This window comes from Gadus chalcogrammus, chromosome 3, assembly GCF_026213295.1.
Source record: "Gadus chalcogrammus isolate NIFS_2021 chromosome 3, NIFS_Gcha_1.0, whole genome shotgun sequence".
Taxonomy (NCBI): domain Eukaryota; kingdom Metazoa; phylum Chordata; class Actinopteri; order Gadiformes; family Gadidae; genus Gadus; species Gadus chalcogrammus.
Genome location: NC_079414.1, coordinates 19,242,979 through 19,257,795, shown reverse-complemented (window position 1 = coordinate 19,257,795; position 14,817 = coordinate 19,242,979). Strand labels below are relative to the sequence as shown.

The 14,817-nt window shown below is 41.9% G+C and overlaps 2 protein-coding genes across 2 annotated transcripts in view; one reads left to right on the top strand and one right to left on the bottom strand.

Annotated features, from left to right (window-relative positions):
* The first annotated feature begins 26 nt into the window (after window positions 1-26).
* ubl5 (ubiquitin like 5) lies at window positions 27-1,437 on the top strand. Its single transcript, XM_056586571.1, has 5 exons — window positions 27-107; window positions 397-480; window positions 686-769; window positions 921-958; window positions 1,078-1,437. The coding sequence occupies exons 2-5, from the start codon at window positions 425-427 to the stop codon at window positions 1,119-1,121; spliced, it is 222 nt and encodes a 73-aa protein (XP_056442546.1). The 5' UTR covers window positions 27-107; window positions 397-424; the 3' UTR covers window positions 1,122-1,437.
* Window positions 1,438-1,543: 106 nt separating this feature from the next.
* The window catches only part of LOC130379547 (proto-oncogene vav-like), an 18,121-nt gene continuing 4,847 nt past the window's right edge, over window positions 1,544-14,817 (bottom strand). The window contains exons 3-30 of the mRNA XM_056586462.1: window positions 14,350-14,436; window positions 14,108-14,224; window positions 12,252-12,368; window positions 11,598-11,656; window positions 11,025-11,090; window positions 10,333-10,441; window positions 9,392-9,475; window positions 9,192-9,260; window positions 8,743-8,846; window positions 8,363-8,462; window positions 7,773-7,868; window positions 7,470-7,538; window positions 7,235-7,321; window positions 7,013-7,098; window positions 6,623-6,758; window positions 5,793-5,902; window positions 5,232-5,333; window positions 4,972-5,066; window positions 4,697-4,719; window positions 4,351-4,390; window positions 3,799-3,935; window positions 3,444-3,509; window positions 3,183-3,214; window positions 2,751-2,861; window positions 2,524-2,611; window positions 2,290-2,413; window positions 2,031-2,182; window positions 1,544-1,757 (exon numbers count right to left, since the gene is read on the bottom strand). Coding sequence (XP_056442437.1) covers window positions 1,704-1,757; window positions 2,031-2,182; window positions 2,290-2,413; window positions 2,524-2,611; window positions 2,751-2,861; window positions 3,183-3,214; window positions 3,444-3,509; window positions 3,799-3,935; window positions 4,351-4,390; window positions 4,697-4,719; window positions 4,972-5,066; window positions 5,232-5,333; window positions 5,793-5,902; window positions 6,623-6,758; window positions 7,013-7,098; window positions 7,235-7,321; window positions 7,470-7,538; window positions 7,773-7,868; window positions 8,363-8,462; window positions 8,743-8,846; window positions 9,192-9,260; window positions 9,392-9,475; window positions 10,333-10,441; window positions 11,025-11,090; window positions 11,598-11,656; window positions 12,252-12,368; window positions 14,108-14,224; window positions 14,350-14,436 — 2,520 coding nt within the window. The 3' untranslated portion in view covers window positions 1,544-1,703. The remainder of the gene's footprint in view (window positions 1,758-2,030; window positions 2,183-2,289; window positions 2,414-2,523; window positions 2,612-2,750; window positions 2,862-3,182; window positions 3,215-3,443; window positions 3,510-3,798; window positions 3,936-4,350; window positions 4,391-4,696; window positions 4,720-4,971; window positions 5,067-5,231; window positions 5,334-5,792; window positions 5,903-6,622; window positions 6,759-7,012; window positions 7,099-7,234; window positions 7,322-7,469; window positions 7,539-7,772; window positions 7,869-8,362; window positions 8,463-8,742; window positions 8,847-9,191; window positions 9,261-9,391; window positions 9,476-10,332; window positions 10,442-11,024; window positions 11,091-11,597; window positions 11,657-12,251; window positions 12,369-14,107; window positions 14,225-14,349; window positions 14,437-14,817) is intronic.

Here is a 14,817-nt window from a genome sequence, read left to right as displayed (position 1 = left end):
CATTGGTGTAGCATGCAACGCATACACGAGGATGCACTAGAACGATTTACGACAGCAACAAAAAGAGGCATTTTCAGATATCCAGTCGAACGGAGAATATTTAGTCGGTAATTAATGGACAGATAACAGTATACTTTCATAAACTGCATGCGGTTCTTATTCCATGTGTCTTTATTAATAACATATTCGGAGGCGTTGTCTATGTATCATGGTCTTATAAAACGTGAATATCCTCAGCTAAAGCGAACTAACTACATAGTCTATTAATTGTCAAAATTATTCAATCTGAAAGTGGCGAAGCTGTATATAAATACCGCAGACACCCCATGATCTGGTAGGAAGGTTAGGTAACTGTTCAAATCTTCATACTAAATGTTCTGAAATACTTCCTCGTAGATCGAAACATTCAGAACATCACATCAAGATGATTGAGGTGGTTTGCAACGATCGCCTTGGGAAAAAAGTCCGGGTAAAGTGCAAGTATCCTTTGAGCATCTATTAATTTCCCATATATGAAGCTTTGGTATTGGTTTTGAATTATTATGCATTTTGATATTCGAACAGTGGTACAGCACAGTACTCGTCACAGTTTCCTGTCTGTTCATAAGGGACATTTTTCCGCCATATTCAGCTTAATTTGAGTACCTCTTATTACTATGCATATTCCCTAACTTTATGCACTTAGCTCTGAAGATACCATTGGAGATCTGAAGAAACTTATTGCTGCCCAGACAGGAACTAGGTGGGACAAAATCGTCTTGAAGAAATGGTAAGCTGGTTTGCTGTTATTAACGGAGTCTTTATATTATTTGAATAGTCGTCTGAGCATATGTATCTTGAGTTTTCTGTGCCTAAACCCTGTTGGTTTGCATATAACTTTGGATGCAACTGTAAGTCATAAGTCAACCCTTTCTTCCTAGGTACACCATATTCAAGGACCACGTTTCGCTGGGAGACTGTATCCTTTAAGCCTTTCATTTTAAGACTATTTGGCACAATGATACTTTTATTTAGAATCAGCTATGCTTTTTATTTAATTCCATACTGTTCTGTTGCACTTAACAATGGTCTCTGCAGATGAAATCCACGATGGCATGAATCTAGAGTTGTACTACCAGTAGAAAATGGAAGGACCACCAGACGATGCTGCATGACCAACTGTGACTTTGTGGCATGGATGCATACGGAGACACTCGCATATACACGGATCTGATTGGCAAATGCACATTTAAAATGTGTCGTCATGTATCAAGTGGTGTAAAAAGAATAACCATACTGACAAAATACATCAGTGTGATTGATATTCAAATCTCCTTGATGGAAGGCAATGGATCATGGTTATTTTAAAGACGGATATTCTTACCGTTTGACAAGCGTTTTGATTTTGGGACGGTGATATTCATATTGTTTGGAATAAATTGATTATTTGTATATCCTTGGGTCTGGCCTATATTTATTTTTCAAAATTTCTAAATCATCTTTATTTAATCACATATTGCTTAAACCATAAGCATCAATCCTGGTTACGACACCATCAGATTACGATACTTGCAAAGATCACAATGAGGAGTAAGTCAATTTATTTTTATTCTGATGCACACTAAATTACAGTAGTTGTATTCATAGCTCCAGGAAGCATTGGGAACCTTTCCACATGCACATAAAAAACTGCATTCACATGTATACGGTCATCCCGGATGACCTCAGCAGTAATCTGAGTGGTCTTCATCCACATAATTGGCTGGGAAAAGCCCCACCTGGGAACAGAGCAGAGTGTGAAGGACATTTAGAGAATCAACAGCTTTTGTGATGGAGTACAGGAAAGTGTAGTGGCTGAGGTGTTTGACTCCTAGACGGAAGGTTACGGGGTTTGATCCCACCTATCCATCCTTGAACAGATGCCAAACCCCTGACCTGCCCCTTAACGACATGTTCCTGTATTCAGTCTTAGGGGCTTTGTCTAAAAGTGTCTTCTTTATAACTGATGGTAATAAATGTTGTATTGTATATGGATGTAAAATGTATCTCACCCTTCCATACACCTCCCCTTTCCACCATCCACTTGGGCCCTTCTTGGAGATGATTTTGATGGTGTCTCCCTCACGCAGCGACAGTTCTTTCCGGTCCCTGGCTGAGAAATCGTACCTGGCTCTGACCATACCAACTGGCTGGTTGTCGACACCTGTCAAACGCCACACAACCCTGTCTGTCAGCTCTGGTGCAGTAAGGAATGGATGTGTGTGGGGATCTAACACCATTGTGTTAGGGGGGGGGGATAATATAGCCTACCTGGAAAAGGTGGGTTTTTCTCTGGGCTGGTGGGTTCAGCTTGTTTGTAGGGTGTTAAAAGTGTGGTGTCCAAGTCTTTGAAGCATTCAATTAAAGAGTTCTGCTCATAAAATTGAATCATTTCCTGAGGATGAAAGTTAGTAAATAAAGGGTACATTATAAAAATCATCATGAGTTTTGAGTGGGTAGGAACATAATTCAGTCTCAAATTGCTACAAGAGTGGAATGACTTACTATCAAACCCTTGAAGGCCTTTCTTTCATTGATTCGGAACAGGCCTTCCAAGGAAGTGATTTTAATATGCCTTATTTCAGGGTCAAACCTGTTGTTGAAGAAAGAAGAGAGAGGAAGAGAACCATGTGAGGGATGGCGATATGAAGGGCTATTGTGAATGCTGTTCACTGTGTGAATGATCTTTTTCAGTGTCTATCGTTTGTATAGACGCATGGCTGGTGGCTCACTTGATGCTGATCGCGTACTCTCCGGCGTCTTTTTGTCTGACGAGAAAGGTCCCGTCGGAACGAGCGGTCAACAGGTTTTTAGCCGCAGTGCGATCCATGTTCCCTGCAAACCTAGAAGCAGAATGACACTTAAGGTATATTTGTATTTAAAGGAAAGTCCAAGCTTAGAGAACCTTTTTATTTTATTTCACTAACAATTTTGACATTATACCTTAATATTCGACATTCTCCTAAAATATATCAAAATTCAATTACAGGCAGAAAGCAAGAATACAGCAGGCTATGTCATTGTATTAAAAATGGGGTTTTATTTCAGTGAGTAGCACTATGTTATTCTTGTCTTAGCTAAATTATGTATTAGCGGGTTGATAGTACACTATTCATAGCATATTACGACTATTATGATGATTATTATTATTATATAATACTCACCAGGGGAAGCCTGTCAGTTTTGGCGTGGGCCTCTAAAAAGATGACAGACCGACATGACATACATTATATACAAAATGAAAACATCAGATTAATATATGGAAAACTGACAAATGGCTATGACATCCCAAACCGATAACACTCAAATTGTAGCTCTTAACTCCTACCTACTTCACCTTTAATGAAAAGTCCATTGATAGGACAAAGGTGTTAAATCGGACATTTCGTAAGGTGGTTAAGAAGAAATAATTTGGAAGTACTCACCGAGGAAAAAGGATGAACCTTTTTGCTTGGAAACCAGCCCATTAGACCAGTGGTCACATTCCTTCCCTGAATTTAAATAACACATATTTTATTGGTGGATCATACGACATATCATTTGCAGATAACCTTGTGATACAAATAAGCATAGGCTTATGTGACTATGGAGAACTGGATAACATATGGATAACTTGGATAACTTATGGATAACTTACGCGATGTAATATCAAACACAAAAACCGAGATAAGCATATAATGTCGATAGAAAACACTATCATATGCTGCGATGGACCAAACACACATGTTTTTTAATTATCGGTCAATATATGATCTAAATACGCAGTGTAGATATACAGACCTCCCACCAAGTAAAGTCCACATCAGCCTTTTTCAGCTCAAGCACATCCCCCTTGGTGAGGTGAAGTTGTTGGCCAAAACCCGCAGGGGCTGGTGGCATACCGCAATAATCCTGGATGACCTCCACTTTAGGAAGTCCTGAGGAATAAAACAATGCATCAAAGAATACCCTTTTGACGCTATGTGGATCTGAAGCTGAATATTATGCACTGAACCCTCCGATTTTCCTAGTTGTTATTAGGTCAGGCATAAACCCCGACAGGGTGTCCTGTTATTGGAAAATAATGTTTGACGATGTTGGGGATATTCCAAAATTTGGCAATCCTGTTATTTTCAGATAACACCACAGTAAATTCCATTTATACCACAGTTACCAATGTTAAAATGTTGCTTGAATCTGTAAATCTATTGTTATCGACTCAAAGCATCATCAACGCTTTGAGTTTATTATTAAATATTTGACCAACTAAGTATTCGACAAGACCGTGGATTAAGGATTGATATGCAAGATCTTATGCAAGACGGCTATATCATTGAATTGTAGGCAGCTCACCCATATTGACGTGTGCATTAGGGGAGGTCCTCTGTGTCTTCTAGGGGTGCACATATAGACATCATCAGTTTTCCATTCCAAGTATTTCACGAACAGACAGAATCGCCACACACATCAAGTGCACACGGGGAAGATCATTCCATTGATCTTTTAGCAATGTTCAAAAACACACACACACACACACTTACACGCACATGCGCTCACACACACGCACACACACACACACACACACACACACACACACACACACACACACACACACACACACACACACACACACACACACACACACACACACACACACACACACACACACACACACACACACAGGTAGTGAGAACCTTACCTTCCGTGTGGAAACTGGATGATCTGGTATAGTGGAGAGAAAATGATAAGATTGTATGCCAACTGTAGCTATGTTTGATACCACATTCAGAAAATACAAACACATGTAACCATGCACACACACACACGCACACACACACACACACACACACACACACACACACACACACACACACACACACACACACACACACACACACACACACACACACACACACACACACACACACACACACACACACACACACAACCACACACACATCTCATAGACCGTACCTGTTCTACGTCCACAGACGGGCACTCTGCCTAGGCATTCTTTGTGAGCAGCCATTTTACAGTGGCTGCAGCAATACCCCTGGAAGAATATCCCTCTATGAGGGCAGTTTGGGTAATTGATTATTGAGTATTATTAGAGTGAGGCTTAAATGTTGAACTACACTTTAAACATGAAGACTATATCAATTAAGATAATGCAAGAAAGAGAGACAGACAGAGAGAGAGAGGCGGGGGGGGGGTGGGGGCGTGGGAAATGGTACCTCAGTAGCATTGAGCAGGCGTTGCAAGATGCTGTTTCTTCAAAGCAGTGCATTTGGAAGTCATGGTTGTTTGAGTTGCAGTTCTCTGGACACATGTTGGACCTACATCAAGTACATCAGGTCCTATTAAAATCTGCAGAACTGTGTCATGTGTCACTGTGTCTGTGTCACTGTGTCATGTGTACATGTGTCACTACATATTATGTACGAATGTGCATCATGTGCGTACGTTTTCTGCGATGCATGTATATGTATACTGGCATTTAAAAAATAGCACTTTAGCATTCTGTAGCGTCTTATCCTAGCTATCTATCTTGTATACAGGGACTAGGTTAACCTAGCTACCGTAAGTCCTTGGCCCTTGTTCCTATGAATATCTGTACTGTATTGAAAGCGATTTATATAGTTTCTCTATCTTCTGACAAATGCACTTATTGTGAGTCACTTTGGATAAAAGCGTCTGCTAAACGCCCCATAAATGTTAATGTAAACGTGTGTGCCTTTTCCCGCGCCGTGCGTGTCTAAGTGCATTTGTGCGAGTGTGTTGACGTTGTCGCTCACAGGGCCATCTCAAACTGCTCCAGCCACTTCTTCTTCAGCTCCTTGGTTTTGAAGAACAGATCGTAGCCGCACTTCCCAAACGACTCCAGCAGGAGGAACACGTGGGACCACTGTGAACGCACACAGGAGACACAAATGAGGGTGGGAACAAACGTTTACTTTAAAGGTGACATATTATACCACCAGGTGTGAGTGTGATTAGCCGTTACAAGCCGTTTTGAAAATCTGCCTCTTCTGACATCACACGTGGGCGTGTCCACCTAGATGTGTGCTGGATAGATCACTCTACCAGCCTACCCAGTGGACTGTAGCAAACCTTGCTCATCTATCGGTCATTCATCTAGGTGGACACGCCCACTTGTGATGTCTCACACCTATTGGTATAATATCTCACCTTTAAAGGCATTTAGCTGACGCTTTTATGCAAGGTGACCTACAACGGTTCATACACACTCTCACACACCGACGGCGGAGTCAACCATGCAACCAGCTCGTCGGGAAGAGCAGGGTTAGGAGCCTTGCTCAGGGACACTCAGTGTCACTCAGCTAGGAGGAGCCGGGGATCGAATTAGCAACCTTCCGTCACAAGTCAACCCGCTGTACCTCCTGAGCAAAGCCGACCCATTCCAGCAGTAAGCTGGAATGGGTCTGAGCTAGAGCCTACCCAGAAACACACACACACACACACACACACACACACACACACACACACACACACACACACACACACACACACACACACACACACACACACACACACACACACACACATACACAAACACAGAGTACTGCGGATAACAGAACAGAGAGTGGGGTGGAGAGTGAAGGACCTTCTTGTTGTCCTTTTCCCCTGAGGCCTCGTCTCGCAGCTGGTAGTTTTGTAGCTCGATGATCTCCTTCAGCTCAAACATGTCACCGCTCTTCTTCTTGCACACGAACATGGCCTTGTCGAAGAGGAACGCGTACCTGACACACACAGGGACAGAGTGGTGGCTGGCGTTCAGAGATACTTCTCGTGTCTATCTATCACACTGACACACACACACACGCACATAAACACACAGACACACACACTCACATACAAGGAGACACACATACAGACACACACTCACGGACAAAGAGACACACACACACACACACATACACATGCACACACATATTCACACACATATACACACAAACACAAACACACACACACACACACACACACACACACACACCTGTCCTGTTTAGACTTTTTTTCTGTACTGCAGATCTTCAGCTCTCCATCAATCTTAGGCCGACCGAACAGCGCTAGAGACTGCGTCTGAGGAAGAGAGGGAATTATATATGCATATATTTACATATACATACTTAACATAAACACACACTTAATTGACAGGAGAATGATGACTAGATTTTTATTCACTTATGTTTTGATGATTATTTGTCTGGGAACTCACCATGTTATCTATAGACAACTGGAAGGTGGTGATCTGTCTGATGATGTCATTGTCTCGTTTCACCTCGTTCACGCTTTGAGCCAGGTCCTGGGACACACACACACACACACGCACGCACATACACACCCTGATTTGACAAATGACCAAACTTTCCACACACACGCCTATATTGACGCGATTAGACCAATGACAGGTTGAACGTTTAACGTTGAATGCGTCCAAAGGTGGTCCTCACTTTCATGGCGTCCAGTGCCGCACGCAGATTGTCCTTGGCCGTGGGGTCAGGGGTGTGCTTCACCAGCTCCTGGGGGGGGGGGGGGCAAACAACAGGGACCTCATCCATCAGGCTGGTGACACTCACCTCTAACAAAATAAATGCAGGGTGTACAACAACGTCCCCCAAAGTGAATGTCCCACGCACACACAAACACAGACACCCAGAGTACACACGCACGTACAAACACACGCTCAGCCACGCACGCGTAAACGCACGCACAAACACACAAACGCAGGCATGCAGGCACGCACTCACACACACCTGTAGCAGTAGATGATACTTTAGAACCCTCTGTATGGGAACCATGAGTAGATCTCTCAGAGAAAAACGCCCACTGTTTGCTCTTTTGGAACACTCCTGGAAGAGAGAGAGAGAGAGACAGAGAGAGAGAGAGAGAGAGAGAGAGAGAGAGAGAGAGAGAGAGAGAGAGAGAGAGAGAGAGAGAGAGAGAGAGAGAGAGAGAGAGAGAGAGAGAGAGAGAGAGAGAGAGAGAGAGAGAGAGAGAGAGAGAGAGAGAGAGAGAAAGTGAGAAAGAGAGACAGATAGAGAGAAAGGAAAAGAGAAAGAAAGAAAGAGAGAAACAGACACAGAAAGAGAGAGAGAAAGAGAAACAGAGAGGAAGATAGAGTTATTTTCTCGTTGCTTGATTTTCGATCTACTACAATGTAAATGTTTATCTTCAATGACAATAAAGCACATTTGAAATTAATTGAGAGAAAGAGAGATCAAGAAAGCGAGAGGGATAGAAAGAGAAAATACTGTACATTTAGCATGATAAATGACAAACATAATCAATATCAACATTAGTATCGTAAGCCTTTTGAACTTGTGAACCTGTGTGTTCACCTCACCTCTAGTTTCATCTTGACGTCTTCCCTGGTGGAAGAGATCTTCTCCAGATGCTTTGATGCAGACTCCACCAGACTGCAGTACCGGCCATACAGTAACAACCTTTAGACACACGATTACAGACATATCATTACACTTACGATCACTGACGGCAGAGTATAAAACACAAAGGATGACTATAAATGGTGTATAAGCAATTGACAACTCCTTCAACTGACTGACTGACTGACTGACTGACTGACTGACTGACTGACTGACTGAGTGTGTGTGTGGTGTGTGTGTGTGTGTGTGTGTGTGTGTGTGTGTGTGTGTGTGTGTGTGTGTGTGTGTGTGTGTGTGTGTGTGTGTGTGTGTGTGTGTGTGTGTGTGTGTGCATACATACCTCTCTTTATAGTTGATGAAGATCTGATAGAGGTTTTCAGCTCCATGATGCTGAATAGAGATTTGGAGTTCCAGCAGTAAGCTGGAATGGGTCTGAGCTAGAGCCTACCCAGAAACACACACACACACACACACACACACACACACACACACACACACACACACACACACACACACACACACACACACACACACACACACACACACACACACACACACACACACACACACACATGCACACAAACACACACACATAAATAGTGAGCCCACCCTCAACTCAATTATCTGCCCCCTGCGTGTGTGTTTTTTTTTAACTCAAAATCAATTTGTGGGAGAAAAAGGCCTTTTGTTTTAAACAACAGGATGGCTGAAGTAGAAAAATGTCATTGTACAGGTTTACATTCCCTATATCTTGGTCATTTGTTGACGGCAATCTGTTGGTGTGCTCACCGGCATATTAATGAAGATACTCTCTATGTCTTGAGGCTGTAGAAACTTCTGGAGGGGTTTCACGAAGTGCTGCACATTAAAAAAAAAGCATAATTGTTTCCTTTTGAATAAATCAAGAGAACAAGCATTGCGTCCCAATTCAAATCCTTCACATTTAAATTCATGGGAATACAGTGGTATTTCAGCAAGAGTGTTCGTACCAGTAATATTGACTGCAACGTAGCTGAGTACTTCTCCTCTGTCTGTCTGATTTCTTGCAGACAGCATTCTCTCTTGTCTACTTTCTTCTGGGGAGGAATGCACAGACACAGACACACACATACACAAACACACACACACGCACACGCACACACACACACACACACACACACACACACACACACACACACACACACATACATACATACATACATGCATACACATACACACACACACCCACACACATACAGAGATCAGATAAACTTACCACAAAACCTCAACACAGTCAACCGTCACCATGAGATGAGATTAATAGTGGGCGGCATGTGTCTCAGGAGGTAGAGCAGGTTGACTGTTAACCGGAAGGTTACTATTTTAATCCCCAGCTCCTAGTTCTTGGGCTAGCCCTAACTGCTACCAAGAAGCTTGCTGTCGTCTTGCATGGTTGACATCGCCGTCGGTGTGTGTATGAATGGGGGAATATTGTTGGCAATATTGTAAAGTGCTTTGAGTGGCTAATGGCTAGAAAAGCGTTCTATAAATGCAGTCCATTTACCATATGAATTAGGTCATGTTGTGATATACTTGGTATCATTCACATCCTCTCCTTCAACCACTACAATATGGATCTTTTTCAAAATGATCATGATCAATAACAATTTCAGGATCCACTGATATACCAATTTATCTGTTATCTAAATTTACGATATAAATATTGGAATCTTAGATATTGCATCACATATCAATCTGTATCATTGATCAATATTAATAATATAATCTTTAAAACGGCAAGAAAGGACGCAGCAATCATCATTGTAAATATTTTACAAATGGATAATGCAAAGTAGAGTTTAATCTTCCAACAGTTCAGTTCATAGGGGTTACCATTGATTTCCGAAGATAAAACTAAAACTGTGAAGAGAAGAGTGTGTTCCCCACTCACCGCCTCAGGAACCTGTTCTGTCCTCATGAGGTCTTCATAGATCTCATCCCCCTCATTGTCGTCGTCCTCAACAAAGTCATAGAGGTCATCATCCTCTTCCGCCGTATCACTGATCCACGCACACACACACACACACACACACACACACGCATGGGCGCACAGACACACACAGACACACAAACACGCAGACCAACCGCACATGCACACAGACGCACACAAACACACATAATTTATTCAGGAACGGGAGCCTTTATTCCAATTATTCATAAGAAATACATGCTCTGTATTCAATACATTATACTGCAAAATATTTACATACATATATATATGTGTCTCAGAGGATTTTAAGGATTAGTCTTTGAATATTCAGCAAGAATTCATGGCTTTAAAACAACTGTTAATAAACTGTGGGAAAAGCCACACTAATTTAGCCCAGCCGATGAAATTAACTACCCCCCCACACACACACACACACACACGCACACACGCACACACACACAGACACACACACACACACACACACACACACACACACACACACACACACACACACACACACACACACATGCTGTCTTGCATGAATTAAACAAGCAAAACACAATTAAGAAGTTCGCAACAAAATGATTCTGTGGCTTGCATATCAAACCATCCTTTAATTATTACTATGTGTTTATGGCAGCGGAAACACTTACTCTATCTGGTCGGACAAGCTGCTGTACGTGTCATCATCAGCGGTACAGCCATGGTGAGGAAATGGCCTGGAGATTAGTGGGTGTTTCCATGGGTATGGAAAAAGGGTTTGTACAGAAGGGAAGTACACAACATTAATATTGATACAAATTATTAATATATCCATTAAAGAGCACTGAGCATTATTTTCTATTACCAAGCACACTAATTATTCTCTTTCTAAACTGGTTTAATTGGAGTACGTTGTATGTAAAGTAACGTGTTCATTTTAAGGCTTCGGGCCATCTACAGCCACGGAGTACAATGTGAACGTACAATAATCGGGAAACGACCAAACCATAAGAGTGAAACGATGCATTCTGAATCCATGTTTGCATACTTATGAGAAGCCATGTTTCAGATGGAAGATAAGCAACTGAAGTAAATCCTGAGATGTATTACATGTGAAATTAACACTTTTTGGTGAAATACAATGGACTGAATGTGGAAATGAAAACCACATACAAACCGGGGCTTTTATGTGCATGCACAAACAAACAGACAGGAACGCAAGCACACATACGAGAATCACTCACTGGTATCCTTTCTGAATGGCAATGAAGGAGCGTGAGAGAAGGGACAATGTATCCAGCACCTGTAGGACACGCACACACACACACACACACACACACACACACACACACACACACACACACACACACACACACACACACACAAACACACACACACACACACACATTATATGAGTTAAGTCTAGTGTTTTTGACTGTCCAACCTAGACAAACATATAGATAGATAGATAGATAGATAGATAGATAGATAGATAGATAGATAGATAGATAGATAGATAGATAGATAGATAGATAGATAGATAGATAGATAGATAGATAGATAGATAGATAGATAGATAGATAGATAGATAGATAGATAGATAGATAGATAGATAGAGAGAGAGAGAGAGAGAGAGAGAGAGAGATAGATAGATAGATAGACTGAGAGATAAATAGATAGATGGATAGATAGACAGACTGACAGACACACGGACAGGAAGGCAGACATATAGACAGGCCGACATAGAAAAACAAATATATATAGATAGATAGATATAGATACATAGATAAATAGATAGACGGACAGACAGACAGACAGACAGATAGACAGACAGACAGACACAAAGACACACAGACAGACAGAAAGAGAGACAGACCGACCGACAGATAGAGAGATACCTTGGCAAAGTTGCGGACATCAAACAGGTCGAAGGCCTCAAAAAGCTCACTCTTCCTCAGATTGAATTTTTCTTGACAAGCCCCGAGAAATGTACGAATGTTCTTCAGGCACAGGAACTTAAGACGTCACAGTGAATGCAAATAAAGAAAAAGAGAGATTAGGCAAGGTGGAGCTAAAGTTAACCATAAATCATTCAAAGTCAGCAACCGAGATGGTTATTACAGGTTAAGTAACAATGGATTACTTTGTGGTCAGCATTTGTTGCACAGTTGTGCATAACTTCCTGCACTATATGGTCTACTCACTCTGTCTGTCTCTCTCTCTCTCTCTCTCTCTCTCTCTCTCTCTCTCTCTCTCTCTCTCTCTCTCTCTCTCTCTCTCTCTCTCTCTCTCTCTCTCTCTCTCTCTCTCTCTCTCTCTCTCTTTCTGTTTTCCGAACAGATGGAAATGCAGAACTGGTAATCTCTAAATTGAGAAAAGCAGAAACGTTTCTGTTCTAGCTGATGTGTGCTGTACTTACAAGCGAAGGCTTTTTATATTCCATGGTGGTAACACACACATAACAATACACACTTATTCACAAACGAAAGCACTCAGCGTCCCTGCTTTGTCTGTTGTTAGATTAACTTCAAATCAATCTTTTTGAGGCCTTATCACTATGTATGTGTGTGTTTCTGTGTGTTTCTGTTTCTACGTGTTTATGTGTGTATGTGTGTGTGTTTGGGTGTGTGTGTTCTAGCGGAAATTTGACTACTGTCTTTTTGTAATCGCCGGATGTTTCTCAACTTCCCGATTTCCACAGCTTTACTGCTCATGAACAAGTTAGTTTTCATTATAAACTACTAAACAGGCCCTCCATTAACTGTCGATAAGATCTCCCTCTCTGACACATATTCAAAGGTGATCAATGTCTAAGTTTATCTACAGCCTACTACCGTTTTAGAGTTGTGAGAACACTGCTTGATATGCAAATGCACAAATTCTATAGCATTCATATTTGTCAATGGTTTTCACAATATCCATTAATTGCAAGGTAGCCATTGTTTTGTAGTAGTTTACACAGCTTTGGATAATGCCACTTATTGTGTAGAGTGATATAAATCACAGTTTCAGACTAAGACTCGTAAGTAAGGCAGGCACAGCACTGGATCGTTCAGATAAACGTATACATGACGCCCCTTGCTTTCTATTGGTGAACGACCAGTGAAGTATGAGGTAAGCGCGACTTGAAAAGGCTTTGAGGTAAGCGCGACTTGAAAAGGCTCCTCAGACACAAAGGCAACCTATCTCTCCTCAAGCTGTATTGAATGCACCGAAACCGCCTTCCGATGTTGGTTTTAACATTGGTTGACTACATCTCACGTGTAACAGTTCAGGCAGAGGAAACACCTGACCTATCCTACCATGAGGTTCTCACAAGCATTTTCAAATTGCAACTTTTAGAGAGATGGAAAATACTGTTGTGACCAAGGCCTCTGTCTCACGGCAGATATAAGCGACCAGAGATTATCAGCCAGATGTCCTCCCATCTCTTATCGGAGAGCCAATGTTGTATTTTTACAGATATGTCTAGTATGGAAATATCCTATGGAAATAGAGCAGGAAGATGAACGGTGTCTCTATGCCTGTATGTGTGGGTGCGTATGTGTGCACGGGCCTGTGTTGTGTGTGTGTGTGTGTGTGTGTGTGTGTGTGTGTGTGTGTGTGTGTGTGTGTGTGTGTGTGTGTGTGTGTGTGTGTGTGTGTGTGTGTGTGTGTCTGTGTGTGTGTCTGTGTGTGTGTGTGTGTGTGTGTGTGTGTGTGTGTGTGTGTGTGCTCCTGTGTGTGTGCCTTTGTGTGCATGCATATGTGTTACCTGGGACATCAGAGGCCGAAGGTTGATTTCCTTCAGGTTGACCGAATGGGGCAGCAGATTGTTGAGAAGTTGGCACAACAGCACCCCATCTCGTAGTGCCTGAGCCAACTCACAGACCTGTTGGTACGGTCACATGATACCACACACTCCAATAATGAACAACGTGAAACGACAATATGACATGATGTGAAGTGACCGAGGTGATATAGAGATAGAACAATATACAGACAGTGGTTCCTCACCTGGGCTCCCTCCCAGGTAGCTCTATGGCTCTCAGGGAGAACTCTGCATTCAACCAGCCAGGTGGCACACTGCCTCCACATCTCCATCTGCAGCAAAGAAAGGACGTCTCTCTCACAGCTTTCATTGCCCACACTATACCTTTCTATATTTCATAATGTAAGCATTCAGGAGAAAATAAAGTCGGGAAAAACAGCACTGCATTCGATAGAGGTTATAAAAGTGTAAAATATGAATCACATTGTCAACTTATTTTTTTGAAATGAACACACCATTTATTTTCCTTCTTCAACAATTATTGTATTCCTTTCTGGGTATGGGGCACGTTATAATGTTTATGAATGGTGCATTTACCAACTTGTTATACATATATATATTGGATACATTGTGGATACACTGGAACCCATATGTCAATCATTTTGTGAAACCATTACTTCTTCCTAGGTCAAGTCTGAACGTTATTTATAGTG

Bases quoted from the DNA above. Each gene is read 5' to 3' on its own strand.
- ubl5 (XM_056586571.1), top strand. From the start codon at position 425: ATGATTGAGGTGGTTTGCAACGATCGCCTTGGGAAAAAAGTCCGGGTA. The intron at 481-685 runs GTATCCTTTGAG...TTATGCACTTAG, and splicing joins AAAGTCCGGGTAAAGTGCAA to CTCTGAAGATACCATTGGAG. The intron at 770-920 runs GTAAGCTGGTTT...CTTTCTTCCTAG, and splicing joins AAAATCGTCTTGAAGAAATG to GTACACCATATTCAAGGACC.